The sequence below is a fragment of the Chelonoidis abingdonii genome, chromosome 1, assembly GCF_003597395.2.
Source record: "Chelonoidis abingdonii isolate Lonesome George chromosome 1, CheloAbing_2.0, whole genome shotgun sequence".
Classification (NCBI taxonomy): Eukaryota; Metazoa; Chordata; order Testudines; family Testudinidae; genus Chelonoidis; species Chelonoidis abingdonii.
This window is the reverse complement of record NC_133769.1, coordinates 221,399,829-221,418,734: the sequence shown is the minus strand read 5'-3', so window position 1 is coordinate 221,418,734 and position 18,906 is coordinate 221,399,829. Positions and strand designations below refer to the sequence as shown.

At 42.1% G+C, this 18,906-nt stretch overlaps 1 protein-coding gene across 1 annotated transcript in view; it reads left to right on the top strand.

The window, feature by feature from the left end:
• Positions 1-18,906, top strand: part of IL1RAPL1 (interleukin 1 receptor accessory protein like 1) — a 1,180,373-nt gene that overhangs the window by 1,138,314 nt on the left and 23,153 nt on the right. The window contains exon 9 of the mRNA XM_075059862.1: positions 17,660-17,803. Coding sequence (XP_074915963.1) covers positions 17,660-17,803 — 144 coding nt within the window. The remainder of the gene's footprint in view (positions 1-17,659; positions 17,804-18,906) is intronic.

Below are 18,906 nucleotides of genomic sequence, written 5' to 3'. Positions count from 1 at the left end.
TGCTCCGTAGTAGCAGTCACACCAGTATGCTTGTTTGTTTACTTACCAGTCATACCTGGTCTGCTCCCTTTGATCTTTATAACCTAGGGCTCAGGGCCGTCCTTAGGATTTATGGTGCCCTAGGCGAGATTATTAAACTGGTGCCCCTGTGCCTGTCTTGCTCTTAGCAACACAAACATAAGCTTACAGTATTGGAAAACTTGCCACAAGCATGTTACTAAAACCAGTTTAACTTAATTAAGCACACTGTAATGCTGATGAACTAGCACTAAAAAGTAACACTATAGAAAATATTCTGTTTTGACAGAATGATGCAAATAATATAATTTTTTTAATTTGACAACATTTTATTGGAAATGTATATGAAGAGGTATTGAAACAGGTATTAGTTTTTAATTAAAAGCAATCTTTCTGGCTTTTTTGGCTGCAAAATCAGTAATAATGTCATCATATGACAAAGACAAAGTGATGTCTTGTTCGATTGTAAGAATAGCAAGACCAGTCAAGTGTTCCTAACTCATTGTAGAGCGGAGATAGTTTTTAATGAGCTTTAGTTTTGAGAAACTCCATTCTCCTGATGCTACTGTTACAGGAATTGTCAGTAGAATATGAGTGGCAAGTTTGCTGGTATGAATAAACTGTACAATGTCCATTCTAGGCATCAGTGAGCAGAATCATATTGGTTTTGGTGAAAATTGGAACGGGAAATAGACCAGTAGTGCTTAAGTTAGGTTTGACGCCTAACTCCTACTGAAATCGGTGGGTGATATGCACCTAAACTGCTGGTGGGATTTTCAAAAGCACCTTTAAGCATCTCTGTGCACCTTAAGCACCTAAATACCTTTGAAAATCTGGTCCTTCATCTCTGCCTCAGTTCCCCATCTATAAATGGAGGTTAATAATACTTTATCCTACTGTTTGCCTATCTTGTCTATTTGTTTAGATTCACGGGTCCTTCGTCTGGCGCCCGCCAGACGAAAAAGGTTGGGGACCACTGCTCTAGGTTCTTGCACTTTGTCATTAGTTGCTCTTGTTTTCCTATTTCATTGAATTTAGTCCCTCTCAGCCCGTTGCCAGCTGAGTGAATGGAACCCCAGGCCGACAGCGGGTTGAGTGGCTCAGCTGGGTTCAGCCGCCGGCCTGCTCAGCCTGCTGCCAGCCTGGGGTTCCTTGGGGTCTCCAGGCCAGCAGCGGGTGCTGAGTGGGGCTGGCAGCTGGGACCCCGAGTGGCAATGGGGCAGCAGCCGGAATCCCAGAGCAGCGGTGGGCTGAGCCATTCAGCCCACCACTGCGTGTCATCAAAAATCAGCTCGCGTGCCACCTTTGGCACATGTGCCGTAGGTTGCGACCCTGCTCTATACACTAGTAAGGAGATGAACATATTACAGTTGTTGGAGGGCTCTATTTAGCAGTAACAGGGCTATAGGAAAGTCAGTCAACATTTTTTGTTTCTCTGATGAAAACTGGTCCACTCCCTTCCCCATACCAAACTTGTCACAAAATAATTGTCAACAACTTAATTTTCTGTTTTGGCTAAGATATTGATTTTTAAAAAAAATATATATGAAATTGAATTCAGGATTCTTAGCAAGCATTTTTGGCAAAACAAATTTGCTCAATGACAATCAAAATGGCAACACAGTACTGCTTTCATGCTTGGCTCACCCCCCAGCCTGCTGGTTCAACAGCTGCAGTAGAAGAGGAGATAGGTGGAAAACTGCACGTCTTGGGGTGCAGAGTGGCAACAGCAGCAGCAAACCCTCAGGTCCGATCACACGCCAATGGGCACCACCGCCAGCCCAGCTCAACAGACCATGGTGAAGTTAGCACAGCATCTGATCTCAGGGACGGGCACCCATGGAGCCACAGCAGCTCATCCTGCCCTGTGCAGCTCCCCCTGGATGAGATGGATCACTGCCAGTCCGGGGAGAGATGCGCTCCCCAGCTAGGGTGACCAGATCCAGATGTCCTGATTTTATAGGGCCAGTCTCGATATTTGGGGCTTTGTCTTATATAGGCACCAATTACCCCCACCTAGGGTGACCAGACAGCAAGTGTGAAAAATCAGGGACGGGAGGTGGGGGGGCAATAGGAGCCTATATAAGAAAAAGACCCAAAAATTGGGACTGTCCCTATAAAAGTGGGACATCTGCTCACCCTACCCCAACCCCTGTCCTGATTTTTCGCACATGCTATCTGGCTATCCCCAGCCCAGCCGTGTGTGACCATTCCAATCCTGGCTGCCTGCGAGGAAGTGAGTTACTTTCACTGTCATTCCTCAGCAGGTAGGCAGCCAGCCTCACCTCCCCCACAGCACCTCACCCAACACAGCCCTGACAGCCCTCACGCCAGGGGAAAGAGTCACACTCACAGGTGAGCATAGGCGGCAGGTTTGTATAATTTTTGTGGTGCCCAAAATGGTGGTGCCGCCCCCACCCCACCCCCGCTGTCGCCCTGTAAGCCGATATAAAATGAAGCTACAATGCGTCATCGGCACCACAAGATTACAAGGGTCAATTAAAAGTGTAAAGTCAGAAGCAGCACTTGCCTGCTTCAATATACGGTATTATATTTTGTTGCACTTGTTGTGAAAAAGTGGGAATGTTCTTAATGTTTTCTCTGAAATACTGTGTGGGTGCCTCAGTTTCCCCTGCAAGGTGCCAATTGAAGGTGCTGGGGACAAAGAGATCAGAAGAGATCCAGAAGAGACACAAAGGCTAGAGGAGGGAGTGTCAGTTTGGAGCTGGCTGGGGAAATGGGGAGAGGCCCAGAACTTGGTCTAGGCTCCCCACCCTCCAAGATGGACCTGACTGAGGGGTCCTGTTTTCTGTACCTACAAGCTTTGTTTTAGACTGTGATCCTGTCGTCTAATAAACCTGTTTTATTGGCTGGAGTGAGTTGGGGCGTGCAGGGACCTCTGGTTGCCCCAGGACCTGCCTGGGCACACTCGCTGCGGAAAGCGCACAGTGTGGAAGGGCATGCTGAATGCTCTGAGGTCAGACCCAGGAAGGTGTAAGCGTCTTGCTCTGGAGACAGTCTGCTCAGAGAGAGGAGGCTCCCCCAGAGTCCTGACTGGCTTTGTATGGAGTAGTTCCAAAGCATCCAGCATCCCCTTTCCACACCATGCACTTCCTGGAAGTCCAAACAGGCACTGACACTCTCTCCTCTGGCCTTTGTCTCTTTTCCCAGGCATTAGGAGGCCACCTGATCTCTTTGTTCTCCAACACCTTCAGTTGGCACCTTGCAGGAGAGCACCCAGGCCATCAGTTGCCTGGAGACAGGGTTTCGGCCATTCTCTGTGCAGACGGCATCACACTGGCACTCTAGGGCTCTACAACAATCACACACCCTTATCCCACCATCTAGATCCTTGAGAAATGCATAGGGGAAACTGAGGCACCCACACAGTAGTCAGAGAAAACATTAAGAACATTCCCACTTTGTAACACCTGTATACTTTAAAGGGTGTAAAATAATCAAGTATTGTGCTGAACACAATGATACTCCAAACTGACCACCAAATTTAAGTTGCACGTTTTTTCCCCTCAAGTGAGGGCTCTGGGATGGGGCTGGGGATGAGAGGTTCACACTGCAGCAGGGTGCTCAGGGTTGGGTGCTGGGGAGCAGGCTCTGGGGTGGGGCAGGGCTGGGGATAAGGAACTTGGGATGCAGACAGGCTGCCCCAGGGCTAGGGCCAGAGAGGACTCTCCCCCCTCCTTACTGGCAGAAGCAAGCTCCAGGGGAGGGACCCCTCCTCTCCCCTCCCCCCACCCGTGCATATTCTCACTCTGCACCACGGTCACTGCACATGCTCCTAGGGACTCTCTCAGGTCCAGAAAGCCCACTCGCCTCCCCTAGGATGGGTACCGGGGCAGGGGGTTGCCATCATGTGTGGGCCTCCCCACCCCTGCTGCTGCACCGGTGCCTGCGGGGGGCGGGGGAGAGAGCTCCCAAGCATGTGTGCCCCTCCTTCCCCCTCCTCTCTCCCTCTTCCCTCCCGTCCCCCGGTGCTCCAAGAGGCTGCCTGCCACTGATCTCTATAGCCTTAGGCAAAAGCAGCACAAAACAAAGGAGAGAGACACTTGGCTGTTTTCTTTCAGGCAGGGAAGCTCCGAAGGCGGGGCAGGGGAGAAACCCAGCTCCAAATATTGTGGAGCACAGCCCCCAGCCTTGAATATTCCTGGTGCTTGAGCACCTCGAGCCCAGCCCCTGCAGGTGAGTTCCTCCCCCCACCCCTTCCCAGAGACTTCCCAGCAGCCTTTCCCCTCCCTCAGACTGTCCTGCATTCGGCTCTCTCTAGGGCCCAGCAGCCCTGCTCCTTACATTCTCCACCGCTTCCCGTCTGTCCGGGCTCCCAGCAGAGTGGTGCCCGCAGGCAGAGTGGTGCCCTACGTGGCTGTCTATTCTGCCTATGGTTAAGGACGGCCCTGCTAGGGCTGGTCAAAACATTTCACATGAAAGATTTTCCCATTGGAAAATGGAGTTTTGTCAAAATCCGAATTTTCAGAAGGAAAAGGTCAATTTTTGACTGACTTTTCCAATGGGAAAATTGAAGAAGAGAAAAAGTAGTTGTTGCTCTGTATAATATATTCTGCTGACCTCTGTAATATTAGTACCACCCGCCTTCACAATGGTAAAGCTTGAGAAGGGACCAGCTAATATCTAAAGGCTGGAGAAAGGATCTCATGTTTTCTACACATCATACTCCTAGTTCATTCATCCATCCACAGAACATTGTTCTCTTGCTGAGAAAATACAGATGGTAAGGAACTCTGGCTAGATCAGGGTTTCTCAAACAGGGGTCACTGCTTGTGTAGAGAAAGCCCCTAGTGGGCCTGGCCATTGTGTTTACCTGCCTCATCCGCAGATTCGGCCGATCGTGGCTCCCATTGGCCGCGAATCGCTGCTCCAGGCCACTGGGAGCTGCTGGAAGAGGTAGCCAGTTCGTCCCTTGGCCCACGCCATTTCCAGCAGCTCCCATTGGCCCAGAGCAGCGATCCGCAGCCAGTGGGAGCCACGATCCGCCGGACCTGCGGATGGGGCAGGTAAACACAGCGGCCCAGCGCACCAGGGGCTTTCCCTACACAAGCAGAAACTCCTGTTTGAGAAACCTGGGGCTAGATCAACAGAATGATGACAGAAAGATCAGCTTTCTTGTACTGAACTTCAAAAGTAAATTCAGGAGTCATATTGTAAAGTTCACTCCTTCAGCCCTGAAGGGAATATCTTACTTGCACATGACATCCACTGAGACGGCCATGCATCAAGTCTACCAGCTCTCAGTCATGCAATTCTGCTGTCCTAATATCTCCAGATCAGCCTTAACCTGGATGGCAGTAAATTAGGTGGATAAGATATGTCATGCTTTTCCAACATAGGCCATAAAAATCAATTCACATATCATCTGGCCTTCAATGTCAAATAACATAGATCAACATTACATAAAGCTCCCAGGTAAAATACAGGCAGTCTTAGCCAGAAGAGTAATGTTGCAACACCCTTAAGCAGGCATATTTCAAATAAGATATTCCTGGTTAAAAAGGATCAGTTGTTTGTTCAAACTCTGGACATTATACTGATGTTGATAAGAAAAAAAAAATTGATACCAGTGGACCTGAGAGATAATTTAGCATCGACCAATCTCAATCTCAATCAGTTTTATCTACAAATCCTACTAGCTTGCTGAAATCTATATCCATCAGAATCATTTTCAGTTCACTGCCCTGCCCTTTCAACTAGCTTCACTCCCAAGAACATTCACCTAAGTGCTGGTCACTATGAGTGCAGTAATGTAGGAGGGAGTTTTATTTCATTTCATTCCTCTGAGCTCCTTCACTGTAGAAGACAAAGAAAGTCATTGGAATGTCATCACAGATATTTCAGTGGTTGTCTTTGGTGGTGAAAACAAAACAAGAGCTCATTAAGGCCAACCCATATTATCAGGCATCTCAGAGCCAGATGATATTTACATAGAATGAGAAAATATGTACCTCCAAGAAGAAAATCTGGAGGTCAGAGACATGAATTCAAATATTTTAGTCATTTTCTCCTTTCCCAGGAGCCATTGCTCCACTCTGATTCTACTCAGCTCAGTCAATCTTAGTCGTGTCAATGGGTTATTTGCAAAAATAAGGTACTTGCAGAAGTTGCCCAAAACTAAATGGACTCCATGAGGAAGTCAGAAGGAAAACAGAAGCTTAATGTGGGCACATCCTTGCATTTCCTCCAGGCTAATGAATGAGCCCTCTCATGGACATATCTCTGAGTATTGCATCCATAGGGAGCTAGCCACTAATGACAGGATTAAAGTCACTGTAAGCTGTAGATGCTCAGCCTCACTGAATATCAAACCATAAGAGAAATGGAGGCTTCTTGGACCATCCTATGGAGACGATAGAACAGGTCCTCTACAAGATAAAAATTCTCTCTTCCTCCTAGAGAATAAGAGAGTATTTGTCCTTATTTTGTATTCCCTTCAAACCACTTCACACTGTTGGGTAGAGATTTTAATTCCTTCAAGGTTTGTGCTTGCGAGCTTCACTCAGCAAATGGGTAAATTACCTGCGTTTTTAAAATTCCTCTTATATTTTTCACCAACACCAGATACTCCATCAGACTTGCCCTACAGCACTTTTCTCAGTAATGCTTTTCACCTTTAATAGGATACAGCTCTTTCAGACATCTGTCTCATCCATCGCCCAAGGAGGAAATACTTCATTCCCTTTGATATTAGAAAGGCCCTTAAGATTTATCTTTCCTTCAAAACTCAGGGGCAATTTTCATCCTGCCCAAAGGCTGCAAACTGGAATCACAAAGTTCCAGGCGAGGATCACCCTAAGTAGACCAAGAACAGTATTTCAAAATCACAACAGTGAGTGTTTTGCAAAAATCCAGAGTCATTTGTTTAGATGCCTTTTGGCCAGAGTGAGATAGAAGCTTTGGTGGAGTAGCTGTGTGAGGCAGCCACTTGGGAGTCATTGCACATCACCACAAAACACAGCCAAAGTAGTTTGATGGCTTTGGCACACAGTGTTCCAGTCATTGAGATCTCAGACCCGTCCCCCTGTGATAGACTGTTCCCAAACTCCCTTCTGTGCCCTGAAAACATTTTTCTTGGAATTTTAGATGGTAACTCAAATGTACTGAAATGTTTAGTGATCCTCAGCCCCAGTGAAATGGAGAATCTGGACAAAATTAATCTAGAGTCCATATTGTCCCAGATCATTTTACCAGAAAGGGTATCAACAATACCCTTTCTGGTAAAATTAACAAAATGAGTGTGCTTCCCTGGATACTGTATATCCTGAGAATCTCCAAGTTACTATTCTTCCATTTTATTTTAGGAAAATTAGTGAATTTTTAAAAATATTTTTTGGGGGCAGGAGAGGAGATAAGGAGACCTAGACTGACTTTGCGTAAATTCCCAACCATATCTGGAGGCTTCTATTTCCCCAACTGGCAGGCAGCCTTATGGCTCCAGAACACAACAAAGCTGATCCCTCTTTGGCTGCTGGTGGAACAGGAGTTGTTACAGCCCTTCCTGTTAGCAGGAATACTGGATACACAGTATTGCCATTTTCATCATAAAATGTCACCTATAGAATTGTCTATAAAACATGGGTCCCTCTGGCTAGAAAAATTAAATTCCATCCCTTCTCTCACTTTGATGCTTTACTTTGGGGCAACCTGCATTTTTGACATTTGATAAGAAGCCATGTGGAGAGAGTGGATAGATAAAATGATAATTTGGGTCTGTCAATTGATCTGCCATATGACATATGCCGGAGGCCTCATGCATATCCTTGGAATTTTTAAATGTCATAGACATCAATCTCCTAACTGAAAAAAGTGTTTCATTCAACATGGGGGATTCTGTACTAGATCTTGTTGTGACAGATACAAAGGAACTGATCACCAGATGAAAAATAAATGGTAGCTTAGGTAGCAGGGATCATGACTTCATCACATTTATAATGTGCAAATACATTTATACACACTTGGTGCTTTAAAAGGGCCAATTTCACAAAGCTAAAAACAATTCTGAGCCAGATTAGCTGGGAGGAAAAATTTAATCATAAAAATATAAATAATAATTGGGAATTGTTTCAGAACATTTTACTAGATGCCCACAATCCCACAATTGAGGAGGAAGGCCATAGTGGTTAAAAAACCAGCCTGGTTTAGAGGGGAAGTGAGGACAGCTATAAAAAAATAAAAGTAATATATTACAAATAGAAGAAAGAGGAAGTTGACAGTAATGAATATTAATCATAATAGTAGAATTGTAAAAAATTGATAAGGGAAGCAAAGAGACTGGTCAGCAGAGGCTAGGACAAATGGAGCTACTATAAGATGAGTGCAAAACTGGTTGGAAAACCATTCCCAGGGAGTAGTTATCAGTGGTTTACAGTCATGCTCGAAGGACATAACAAGTGGGGTCCCATAGGGATCAGTTCTGCGTCCAGTTCTGTTCAACATCTTCATCAATGATTTAGATAATGGCATGGAGAGAGCACTTATAAAATCTACAGATGATACTAAGCTGGGAGGGGTTGCAAGTGCTTTGGAAGATAGGATTAAAATTCAAAATGATCTGGACAAACCAGAGAAATGGGTCTGAAGCAAGTAGGATGAAATTCAGTAAGGACAAATGCAAAGTACTCCACTTAGAAAAGATCAGTTGCACTCATACAAAATGGAAATGATTGCCTAGGAAGGAGCACTGCAGAAAGGGATCTGGGGGTCACAGTGGACCACAAGCAAAATATGAGTCAACAGTGTAACGCTGTTGCAAAAAAAACGAACATCATTCTGGGTTGTATTAGCAGGAGTGTTGTAAGCAAGACAAGAGAAGTAATTCTTCTGCTTTATTCTACGTTGATTAAGCCTCAGCTGGAGTATTGCGTCCAGTGCTGTGTGCCACATTTCAGGTAGGATGTGGACAAATCGGAGAGCGTCCAGAGAAGAGCAACAAAAATGATTAAAGGTCTGGAAAACATGACCTGTGAAGGAAGATTGAAAAAACTGAGTTTGTTTAGTATGGAAAAGAGAAGAACGAAGGGGGACATAATAACAGTTTTCAAGTACATAAAAGTTTTTTTACAAGGAAGAGGGAGAAAAAAAATTCTTAATCTCTGAGGTTAGGAGAAAAAGCAATGGGCTTAAACTGCTTCAAGGAAGGTTTAGGTTGGATATTAGCATAGGTGTTGACTCTGTGGGTGCTCTGGGGCTGGAGCACCCATGGGGAAAAATTAGTGGGTGCTCTGCACCCACCGGCAGCCAAGCTCCCCTCCCCAGCTCATCTCACCACCTCCTCCTCTGCCTCCGCCTCCTCCCCTTAGTGCACAGGGGTGGGGACTTTGGGGAAGGGGTTGGAATGGAGGTAGGGCAGGAGCAGAAGGGGATGGGGTAAGGGTGGCATTGGGGTGGGGCCAGGAGCAGAGGGGGGTTGAGCACCCACTGGTGCGAGCAGAAGTCAACGCCTATGGACATTAGGAAAAACTTCCTAACTGTCAAGGTGATTAAGCACTGAAATAAATTGCCCAGGGAGGTTGTGGAATCTCCATCACTGGAGATTTTTAAGAGCAGGTTAGACAAACACCTGTCAGAAACAATCTAGATAATACTTGGACCTTCCATGAGTGCAGAGGACTGAACTAGATGACCTCTTAAGGTCCCTTCCAGTCCTATGATTCTATATTTCTATGAATACAAATTATCTGATCCAGCTGCATGGCATTACTTGCAGCTTAAGCATCCCTTGAAAGACATATGTGGTCTTGATGCACTGGGAGCACCAGAGGCTGCAGGATTGTTGTTGATGTAAACAAAGTTTCATAGGTTCACCCAACCAGCTATATAACCTGTTATGACTTTCTGACCCAAAAGACCCTGCCTAATTTAGATTGCCTGGAACAAAGGTTTGTATATGTCTTTGAACTCTAGCCAATGGGGAAGTGCCTTGCAAAACATTAAAAACAACTATCGATCTACTATTAAAGTTGATTGAGCAGAAAATAATTTCATTCACACTGGTCCCCACACAGGTTACAGTGCATGGGCCCTGCCAAAATAGACTGCTGCTGGAATTGAGAGTCTCCGAGAGCAAAGGTGGCTCATATGTTCTGGGACTGTCCCAAGATACAGTCCTTTTGGCTAGAAGTAGGCAAGAGATCAATATGATAATGGATACCTCCTTAAAAATTACTTCCCAGAACTGTGTTTTGGGATATATCCCATCATCTTGGAAGCTCTCCAGCTCACTGAAAGCTTGGTTCTCTAGAGCAGTGCTTATAACCAAATGACTCTTATTGCTTAGATGAAAGAGCAGACTGCCACCAAGGATAGAAATTTGGCTCATTAACTTGGCTGACCTGGCAGCTACAGAGCAGGTAATGTTTCAGAGAAAAGTGCCCTCAGACAAATTTGAAAAGATTTGATCTAACTTTTTACAAACCTGTGATTAGTTCCTTGCAGATAGAAACAGATGTTGTTCTCCTTTCCCCTCCCTGTGGTTTCCTTCCTTTTCTTTCCCTCCCTTCGCAGGGAAAAAATAATAAAATATAAATTAAAAAAATTCTTTCCCAGGTCTGTGCTTACTGTTTGTATTTGGAGGTGCTGTTTGTCAGTAAACATCTTCTGTGCTGGTAACAGACTGACCACAGAAAAACAGATGTCTTACCTGTTAATTCTTTTCTATGGTCTGGCTACACCAGTGCAAATATCCATGTATGAGAACATACATTATGTAGGTCAGGAGCAGTGGTTACTGATTCTCCTGACTACAATGTTCCCTAGTAAAATAGTTAAACCCTCTGCAGGGTTTATATCGTTTCTTCCCTGGAAGGGCTTTTTTGTATTCCTTCAGTTCCTCAATTGACTGTAATCTATTAGTTGTTGTTTGTTTGTTTTTTAATAAAATAATTTTCATTAGTTAGGTTAGGGTATTTAACCACTTTATTTTCAGCGATGGAAATCATCAACAATAAACTACTGAAGAAGACATGCCCGAAAGCTCCAAATAGGGCATTGGCTGTAACTTCCCTTACTAGATTAGAAAGACTGTCTCATTGTGCAGTCAGACCACACATACACACACACACACACACACAACAGGTAAGAAATATTGTTTGGTCTTATTCAGAGCAATATTCAGTGGAATTCTTCAAGCCATCAGTGTTTCAACTAAGTCACTGTACTAGGGTGATTTATCTATCTATCTAATATGATATAGAAGATCACCCCTGTTCATTATAAGGTCTAGCAGTATATTGGGATGATAATGCATGTTGAGGAAGCATAGGCAAGCTTAACTCAGGACTTGTCTTCTATGGGTTTGTGTCTGACCTCAAAGCATTCTATTTACTTTGATTATTTTCATTTTGTTTGCCATATTTATAATGGTACTAAAATTCCATTTTCCAGAAAATTCCAGTGTTCTATGAGTTTAGTTCCTCAGCTTTCATAGCAGATCTGTTGACAAATTTTTAATGGTAGCATCACAGTCATGACACTATAATGCTGTTTTATGAGTTAAGGAGCTTAAGTAAGCCAAATTGCTCATCTCAAGAACATTTTCAGCCATTAGGACTTGATTATGGCCTATATTCCACAGACTGATGGTGATGATTGACTATTCAGACTTGAGTGAGACAAGAAGGAGCAACTCTTTTTGTAACCTCTGCAAACAAACTACAGGTCTAATAGTTCCCTCTGCCGTAATGTACTGAAATTCTGTAAGACTTCCAAGATTTCAAATGGGAGTTCATCATATGAGATATGTTACTAACAGGTTTTTACACTAGAATGTCTGTTAATTGTTCCTAATGACTTCAACAATTAGGCAAAAATGTAAGTTCCCAATAGAAACAAAACTCCATTATAATAAAACTCTGAACCACTATGTTTGTTAATGTATTAAACTTGTATATCTTATATTATACAAGACAATCTGTTTATATGCTAGCAAAAGCTTTTTTCCAGGTTTCACTCTGAAAGAGCAACAGAATGGGAATTATCACCAGCTATTTTCTTAAATAAGAAATGATTGTAGAAAAAAAAATCTAGTAGTCATCTAAGAAGCCTGCATGTTCTTTGTTTGTTGGACAATTCTAAGACTTCCTAGTGTGATTCACAGTTACTTTAATATAGTTTATATACAGCCAAAGGTGTACATTTGATCTCTCTGATTTACCCACTCCCCCGGAAAAAAATTTTTGCTGCTGCTATTGTACACAATCTCAGATCTAATAAGTATATATTCTGAGAGCAAATATATAACCCAAGACATTCTATAACCTTGTTTCATAAATCAGTAAGGCTCTTGGCCTTTTCATTCCCAGAAGTATGGCACCTCTATGGAAAACCTTAGCGAGAGTACTAAACTTGCTCCCAGATCTCTGGTCTCTGTCAGGGCAGTGCTATGTTGCCAATTGGGATGTACATCAGATTCTTTTTCTACAGTTTTAACAGTTTTCTTAGTAGTTCTTGACTTAGTGGTCAACTTGTTAAGCTCTTCAGACTCTGCTTTTACTGAAGACAGAATACAGTATGTATATCTACATTGCATCAGAGATGTGACTGCAGTATATGCAGACATACCTGTGCTAGCTTTGATCTAGCTAGCTGGAATAATGTCAGTGAAGCCATAGCAGCAGCACAGGCTAGCCACTTGAGTACATAGCCAGGGTCCTGGGAGAGCTCATACAGTGCATACTGCTGCCCATCGTGCCACAGCTGTGCCACAGCTTCACTTCTATTGTTGTGTGAACTAGCTAGCTCAGGTCTGTTTATGCAGGTCTGTATGCTTCAGTCACACTTTTGATTGCAGTATGGACATACTCTGGGGTGTCCACCAGTGATTGTCCACAGGTAACAATATCTATGAACCTATTCCAGTTGTCTTGAATAAGAGTAGATTTTACTGGCACATAGAAATCATTACAAATGAAAGGATAGGTATAAAATAGTATATCTGCATATTCAAATGCTCTGTAAAGATGCACTACCATATGCCAAACATTTAAAAGATGAGTTATTGTACAGTCCTCATAAATGTTTTATTTGCAAAAAAAATGTACTTTTCCTCGCTCAACTTTAATCTTTATGTGTGTGTGTGTCACTCTTTCTCCCATTCTAAACACTGCCTGTTTTTCAGTGGGAGTGTCTGTCATATGACCCAAGGAAATGTTCCCCTGTTAGCCAACCTTCTCCTTACATTATCAGAAACAGTTCTTTTCTATGCTAAATTCACTTTATTAGACAAGTTACTATTTACTTCAGCTGCCAAAACCATTTTTGTAGAGCTTGTGCTTTATTCTACAACACAAAGGGTATGAATTTTAATCAGTATATTGAAATAGTTCCCTTCAAAATCATATTGATTATTGTTAGAATCCATATGAGAATTCTCAACCCATGCTTTCGGAGGTATAGACTGACCTATACAAGCTGTGGGGCTTGATTGTCCAAAATAAGCAAAATCATGTAAGAATATAGAAATGACAGAAATAGGCACTTTATGCCCCAGTGCTGCAGAGAATTACGTACATGCTTAATCTGAGAGAGTCTGAGTAGTTCCACTGCTTTCGATGAGATTACTCACAGTCCTTAAAGTTAAGAAATCTGTGTAAGTCATTTCAGGATTGAGGCCTGACATAGTAGTATAGTTACACAGCTATAAAATCCCATATCCACTGTAAAGGTGTTGGCAGTCCCTGTGTGTCCCCTTTTGGCCTGGTGTGGTGCTGCAGGTGTGCCCCACCTCAATGTTTCATGGTCATAGCTTTGCCTGAGGAAAGGAGAAGCCAACATACGTTAACAAAATGACCTCATTTTAATAAGTCTTCAGGATAGAAGCAATTACAATAAATAGTTTGTTAGGTCCTCCCCTCAGGATCCAGGTTCAGAGCTCCCCAAATTAGTGTCCACGACACCAGGTCTCCCAGTCTGATTAGGCTCGTCTCCTGGAGCTTGAGAGAAACCACCACCCACTTCAGCCTGCCTGGCTTCTACTTCCCTTTCCTTACTTAGTTTCGTCTTTCTGTTTTATAAAGCCTGGGCCTAGCGTAGTGCAGGGCAGGGCAGGGGCTCCTTGATTACCTCAGGCTTTACCAACTGTAGGTCCAGCCTGTCCCTAAAACAGGTAGTACACTCCTTCACATCCACTTATAGTTATCCAGAATATCTGAAGCATAATTAGTACTTAGTAACTCAATTGTATACAGAGTAACAACTAGTCTCCAAAGGAAGCCAAATGAGTCTAAGATCTGAAGCTCAGGGGATATCTTTTCTTTGATTTACTTCTCTGTACAGATGCAGTAAATAAATAAATAACCTGTGCGTCACTGCTGAGTTTATCAAAGTTTATCAAAAATTAAAGCCAGGTGCAGATCAAAGATACATCCCTGAAGTGTACCTGATAATTACAGTAGGATTAGTGTAAAATGAGTGCATTTATTACCAGCCATATCATTCTGTATGTTTGGAGAGGGCATGTGCTTTATTTTAAGTAGCTGTTTCCTTCACTGGATTGCTTGGCGAAACCATCCTGATAAACAGAAAAAATGTAGCCATTGGTCAAAATGCTTGTAGCAAATCTCATTTTAAATTGAAGCAATTTATTCAGAAACCAATCTACTACTGCAGCAGTAATCAATGTATTTTCCCTTAGAGTAGACCTGTTCTTGTTCTGCTGAAGGACTATTGTTAATTGCCTGTAACTAAATGATTGCTGTGCTCTTGAATGTAACTCTTTGCCACTTGTTCATTTGTTGCATTTAACAGAATGCCAGTTCCCCTAAGGTTCTGCTTGGTAGTTTTCCTTTACAATTTTCACCATTCGGTCTCAGTCCCTTAAACAGGGCAAGGTTTGTAATTTTAACATTATAACACAAAGGCTAAACAGATTTTAAAAGGTTTGTGCTTTTTGTTTCTCCCTCTGATGTGGAATTGTGCTGAAACTGAACCTTTTTAAAATGATGCCACTCCAGGCAACTTGAACTTGAGCAGAAAAAGCACATCACACTTCAAAGACAGTGTAACGCTTGCTGTAGCAATCATTCCCAAAGTTTAATACAAAAGATAGAATAAAGCAATGGAGTGTGAAGACAAGTACATCTTGCTACCTTTACTTACAGTCTAGTGTTAATGGTCACGACATAACAATATTTAAGTGTTATACAGCACTTTTCATCAGTCAATCTCGAAGTGCTTTAAGGAAGTCAGTATCATTATCCCCATTTTACAGATGGGAAACCAAGGCACAGGAAAGCTTTGTATGGACCCAGGAGATCAATCGGGCTGATACTCAGATGGCTAGCCTGTGCCACTACCACAACAGCCACACTGAAATTTTGAGCACGTACTTGAGCAACCGAGTTAGTGCACGTCTGTTTACCTGGACTGGGAGGTCTGCTTCCAGGTGTAGTGTACACATACCCTTAGGATCAGTGAATGCTCTTATGAATTTTGCTGTGTTGCTCTGCCAATGGTTATGATGCAATGCTATATGAATTCAGATTGATTTTATTAAAAGGAAATAACTATACATGCTGTACTTGCTCTAGAGAGGTTTATAATTCCAATAGTGGAAAATGTACTTTAAAACAGACTCTATATTGACCAAAGTACTACTTTTTATATAGCATGTTAGTTTGCAAGTTGATGGTGGAAATACAACTATATACAGTATCTTCTATTTAATTGCTCTATTGTTAATTTTGGGGAACATTTTGGTTTTGAAGAGTAAAGTTTTTCTTGCCTTTAATGCATCATAACAGCAGGCATATAAGAGGTATATTTTGCACCTAGCAATGTAGCATATTAATTCCCCATATTCTGGTTACCACTGAACAGCTGCATCACTTGTGGTGCAAAATGATAAACAGACTGTTGTAAGCCAGTGTAGTATAATTTCCATCTCCATTTATTCTCTAAAATATTGTATTACTAGCCTATGCAAACTGTATTTTTTTTAAGTAAGCCTCCTCCCTACAGACCAGAAAAGTACTTAAAGTATGAAATAACAAGCACTGGTCTTAAAAATGTTAACACAAAGAAGTTTCTACCACAGTTTAGAAAAGAATTATATGGAATGTAAATACTTTTATTTCATTTTATTACTCTTTTAGTGTCCTTTGGGGAGCAATGAAACCTTTTTAACAGTTGTGTGTATCAGAATAATAAAAAGTGTCCATTTATTGGTAGAACATAGTAAAATTAAATGGAACTTTTCTCTAATCTTTTATTTTGTTAATTGAATTATATAATAATGTATTATTACATATGCATAACCAAAAAGATTTACCTGGATAACAGGAGGGTTTACATTACTTAACCCAAGTACACGCTGCCCAAATGGAGGCAAATGTTATGAAGACAGGATGTTGTTTTTAGGGTACAGTGCCCCTTAATAGTGCATTATCTAAAGTTTTCCTTATGGAACTCTGTATTCTCTTCCAGTTAGGCTTTTTATCAGCTAAAATGTGTCCATTCAATTTCTAAAGTCCTGCCCCAGTCCTTCTTCAAAAAAAGGGGTTAGAAATATTTAAAATTAATGGATTTTCCTGGGCTGTACAAAATTACTGATCCTCTCTAATTTTAATGTAACTAACAAACAAAACCTTTGGAGCTTTGCACTATTTAATTTTTGTTTCTTTTTGCATTCTGATTTCTTATTTGAAAAGTAGTGAGAATAATAACAAAATGGACTCAAAAGAGTTACTTTTGCTTTCCTGAGTATTCAACTCTTAGAAGTGGGAACAACAGACAATGATGACTATCGGTTATTGTTATTATCTGATAAATGACATCACCAAGGAGATTGCTGCTGTCAGACAGATATGGCTGCATTTGATTGGATTCTCCATCCTGAGAGATTCTACTGCATGACAATGATCACCATCTATCATGTGAATCTCCAGTGGTCCAATGTAATAAAGGAAGAGCGGTCGTGCTCTGAATCTGAATGTCTGAACTGACAAATTGCAATGATTTGCAACATCTCAACCAAAGGCCTCCCTGTTTAGGGGAAAACCAGGGAGCGGGGAGGAGGGAGATGAATTACACATGAACAGGAAACTTTGTCAAAAATATTAACACATAACTGAGGAATGGGATTTTGGGGTTCCCAGGATGATTTGTCTTCATATCGCACAAGCATTTTTATTTATATTTTGAAAAAGTAAAATGGTTATCTTTAATCTAATGCAATTGACAGAAACCCATCATGAAACATAGCTGTGTGTTCTGATATTTTGTGTGAGGTAGGAGGAAGAGGGTTGTGTCTGCCTTCAGCTCCACAAAAGGAAAGCAGTTATATGTGCTTAAAATATGAATGGGGTGTGACATAATATATCTATTGCAAACAAAACAGTGATATACAGATATATATTAAACCCAGCACAGAACAGTGAGTAAAAATACTTGACTGATTTTTCATAAAACCTATTTAAAATGTGGTACGAGGGTATTTACATATATGTAAAGGAAAAACTGCATTATTTGTACATTTCTCAAATTGTCCCATCAATAATCTGGAAGATTAAGTGCCAAAATCCTGTATTTGTATTCTACTGTTATCTTCAAACTGCAAAATATCTCCAGTGTTACCCTTTCTCCAGTTCTGAATGTGGTTATTACATTTTATAATTCTTTGCAGAGCTGATGTATACAGTTGAGCTTGCTGGTGGGCTTGGTGCTATTCTGCTGCTGCTTGTTTGTTTAGTGACTATCTACAAGTGTTACAAGATTGAGATTATGCTCTTCTACAGGAATCATTTTGGAGCTGAAGAACTAGATGGAGGTAAGGCAGCTTCTCAGTATATTTCCCACTTTCTACATTTGCCTGGCTCTTTTTTCAAGTGGTTAATTTTCATTGTGGAGTAAGAAGTGTTAACAATGCGGCAACCATCAGTGGCGTTTCTCTCACTGCATTAGGCACTGCATTGAAAATGCATCCCTAGACAGCAGATTAGAAGCAATGATTGTTTGACTGTTGCATTTGCTGCTCTGCAGATCTCCAGGAGACACCTATATTTTCTAGATTTTTACTCCCAATACCAAATGTAAATTACAAACATTCTATCAATATTGAAAGCCAACTTCACTTCCCCATAAGCAAGTGTCTCCTCTAATTATATTCCCCCAAAATGTTAAGAGGCTGAAGTGAATCTCAGTTTGCTTCTTGTTTAAGCTGATCAGTTTCGCTAAACTGTACTGCGTGTTTTGGAATTTACCCACCAGTCTGTGCTCTTGAGTTTATTACTTAACTGTTTAGAGAGTGGCTCATGTTGATTAAACTAGTTGTTCTGCAAATGTGATGATTCAAAGACACCTAGTTTAAACAATAGTAATTGGCATTATTTGCACTGACCTATATCTGAATTATACCCTGCTTTTATCATTGAAGAAAAATGTTATATTTGTCTCTAACCACACTAATCAGTGTCACAGCTGAATAGCAAACTAGATTGAACACTGGGCTTTGATTAGTTAGGCTTTGTGCCTTCAGTCAGAGTTCTTGCTGTTTCAGACTGCTACCATATGTGTGGTACACTATATCCTTATTTACAAAAACCCTATTGAAATAAGGGTGTTAACCACTATTGAAGATACAAGGTTTGGATAGATCAGGGTTTCTCAAACAGGGGTCGCTGCTTGTGTAGGGAAGACCCCTGGTGGGCTGGGCTGGTGTGTTTACCTGCCCCGTCCGCAGGTCCAGTCGATCGCGGCTCCCACTGGCCATGGATCACTGCTCCGGGCTGATGGGAGCTGCTGGAAGCGGCGCGGGCTGAGGGACATACTGGCCACCGCTTCCAGCAGCTCCCATTGGGCCGGAGCAGCGATCTGTGGCCAGTGGGAGCCACATTCGGCCGGACCTGTGGACGGGGCAGGTAAACACACCGG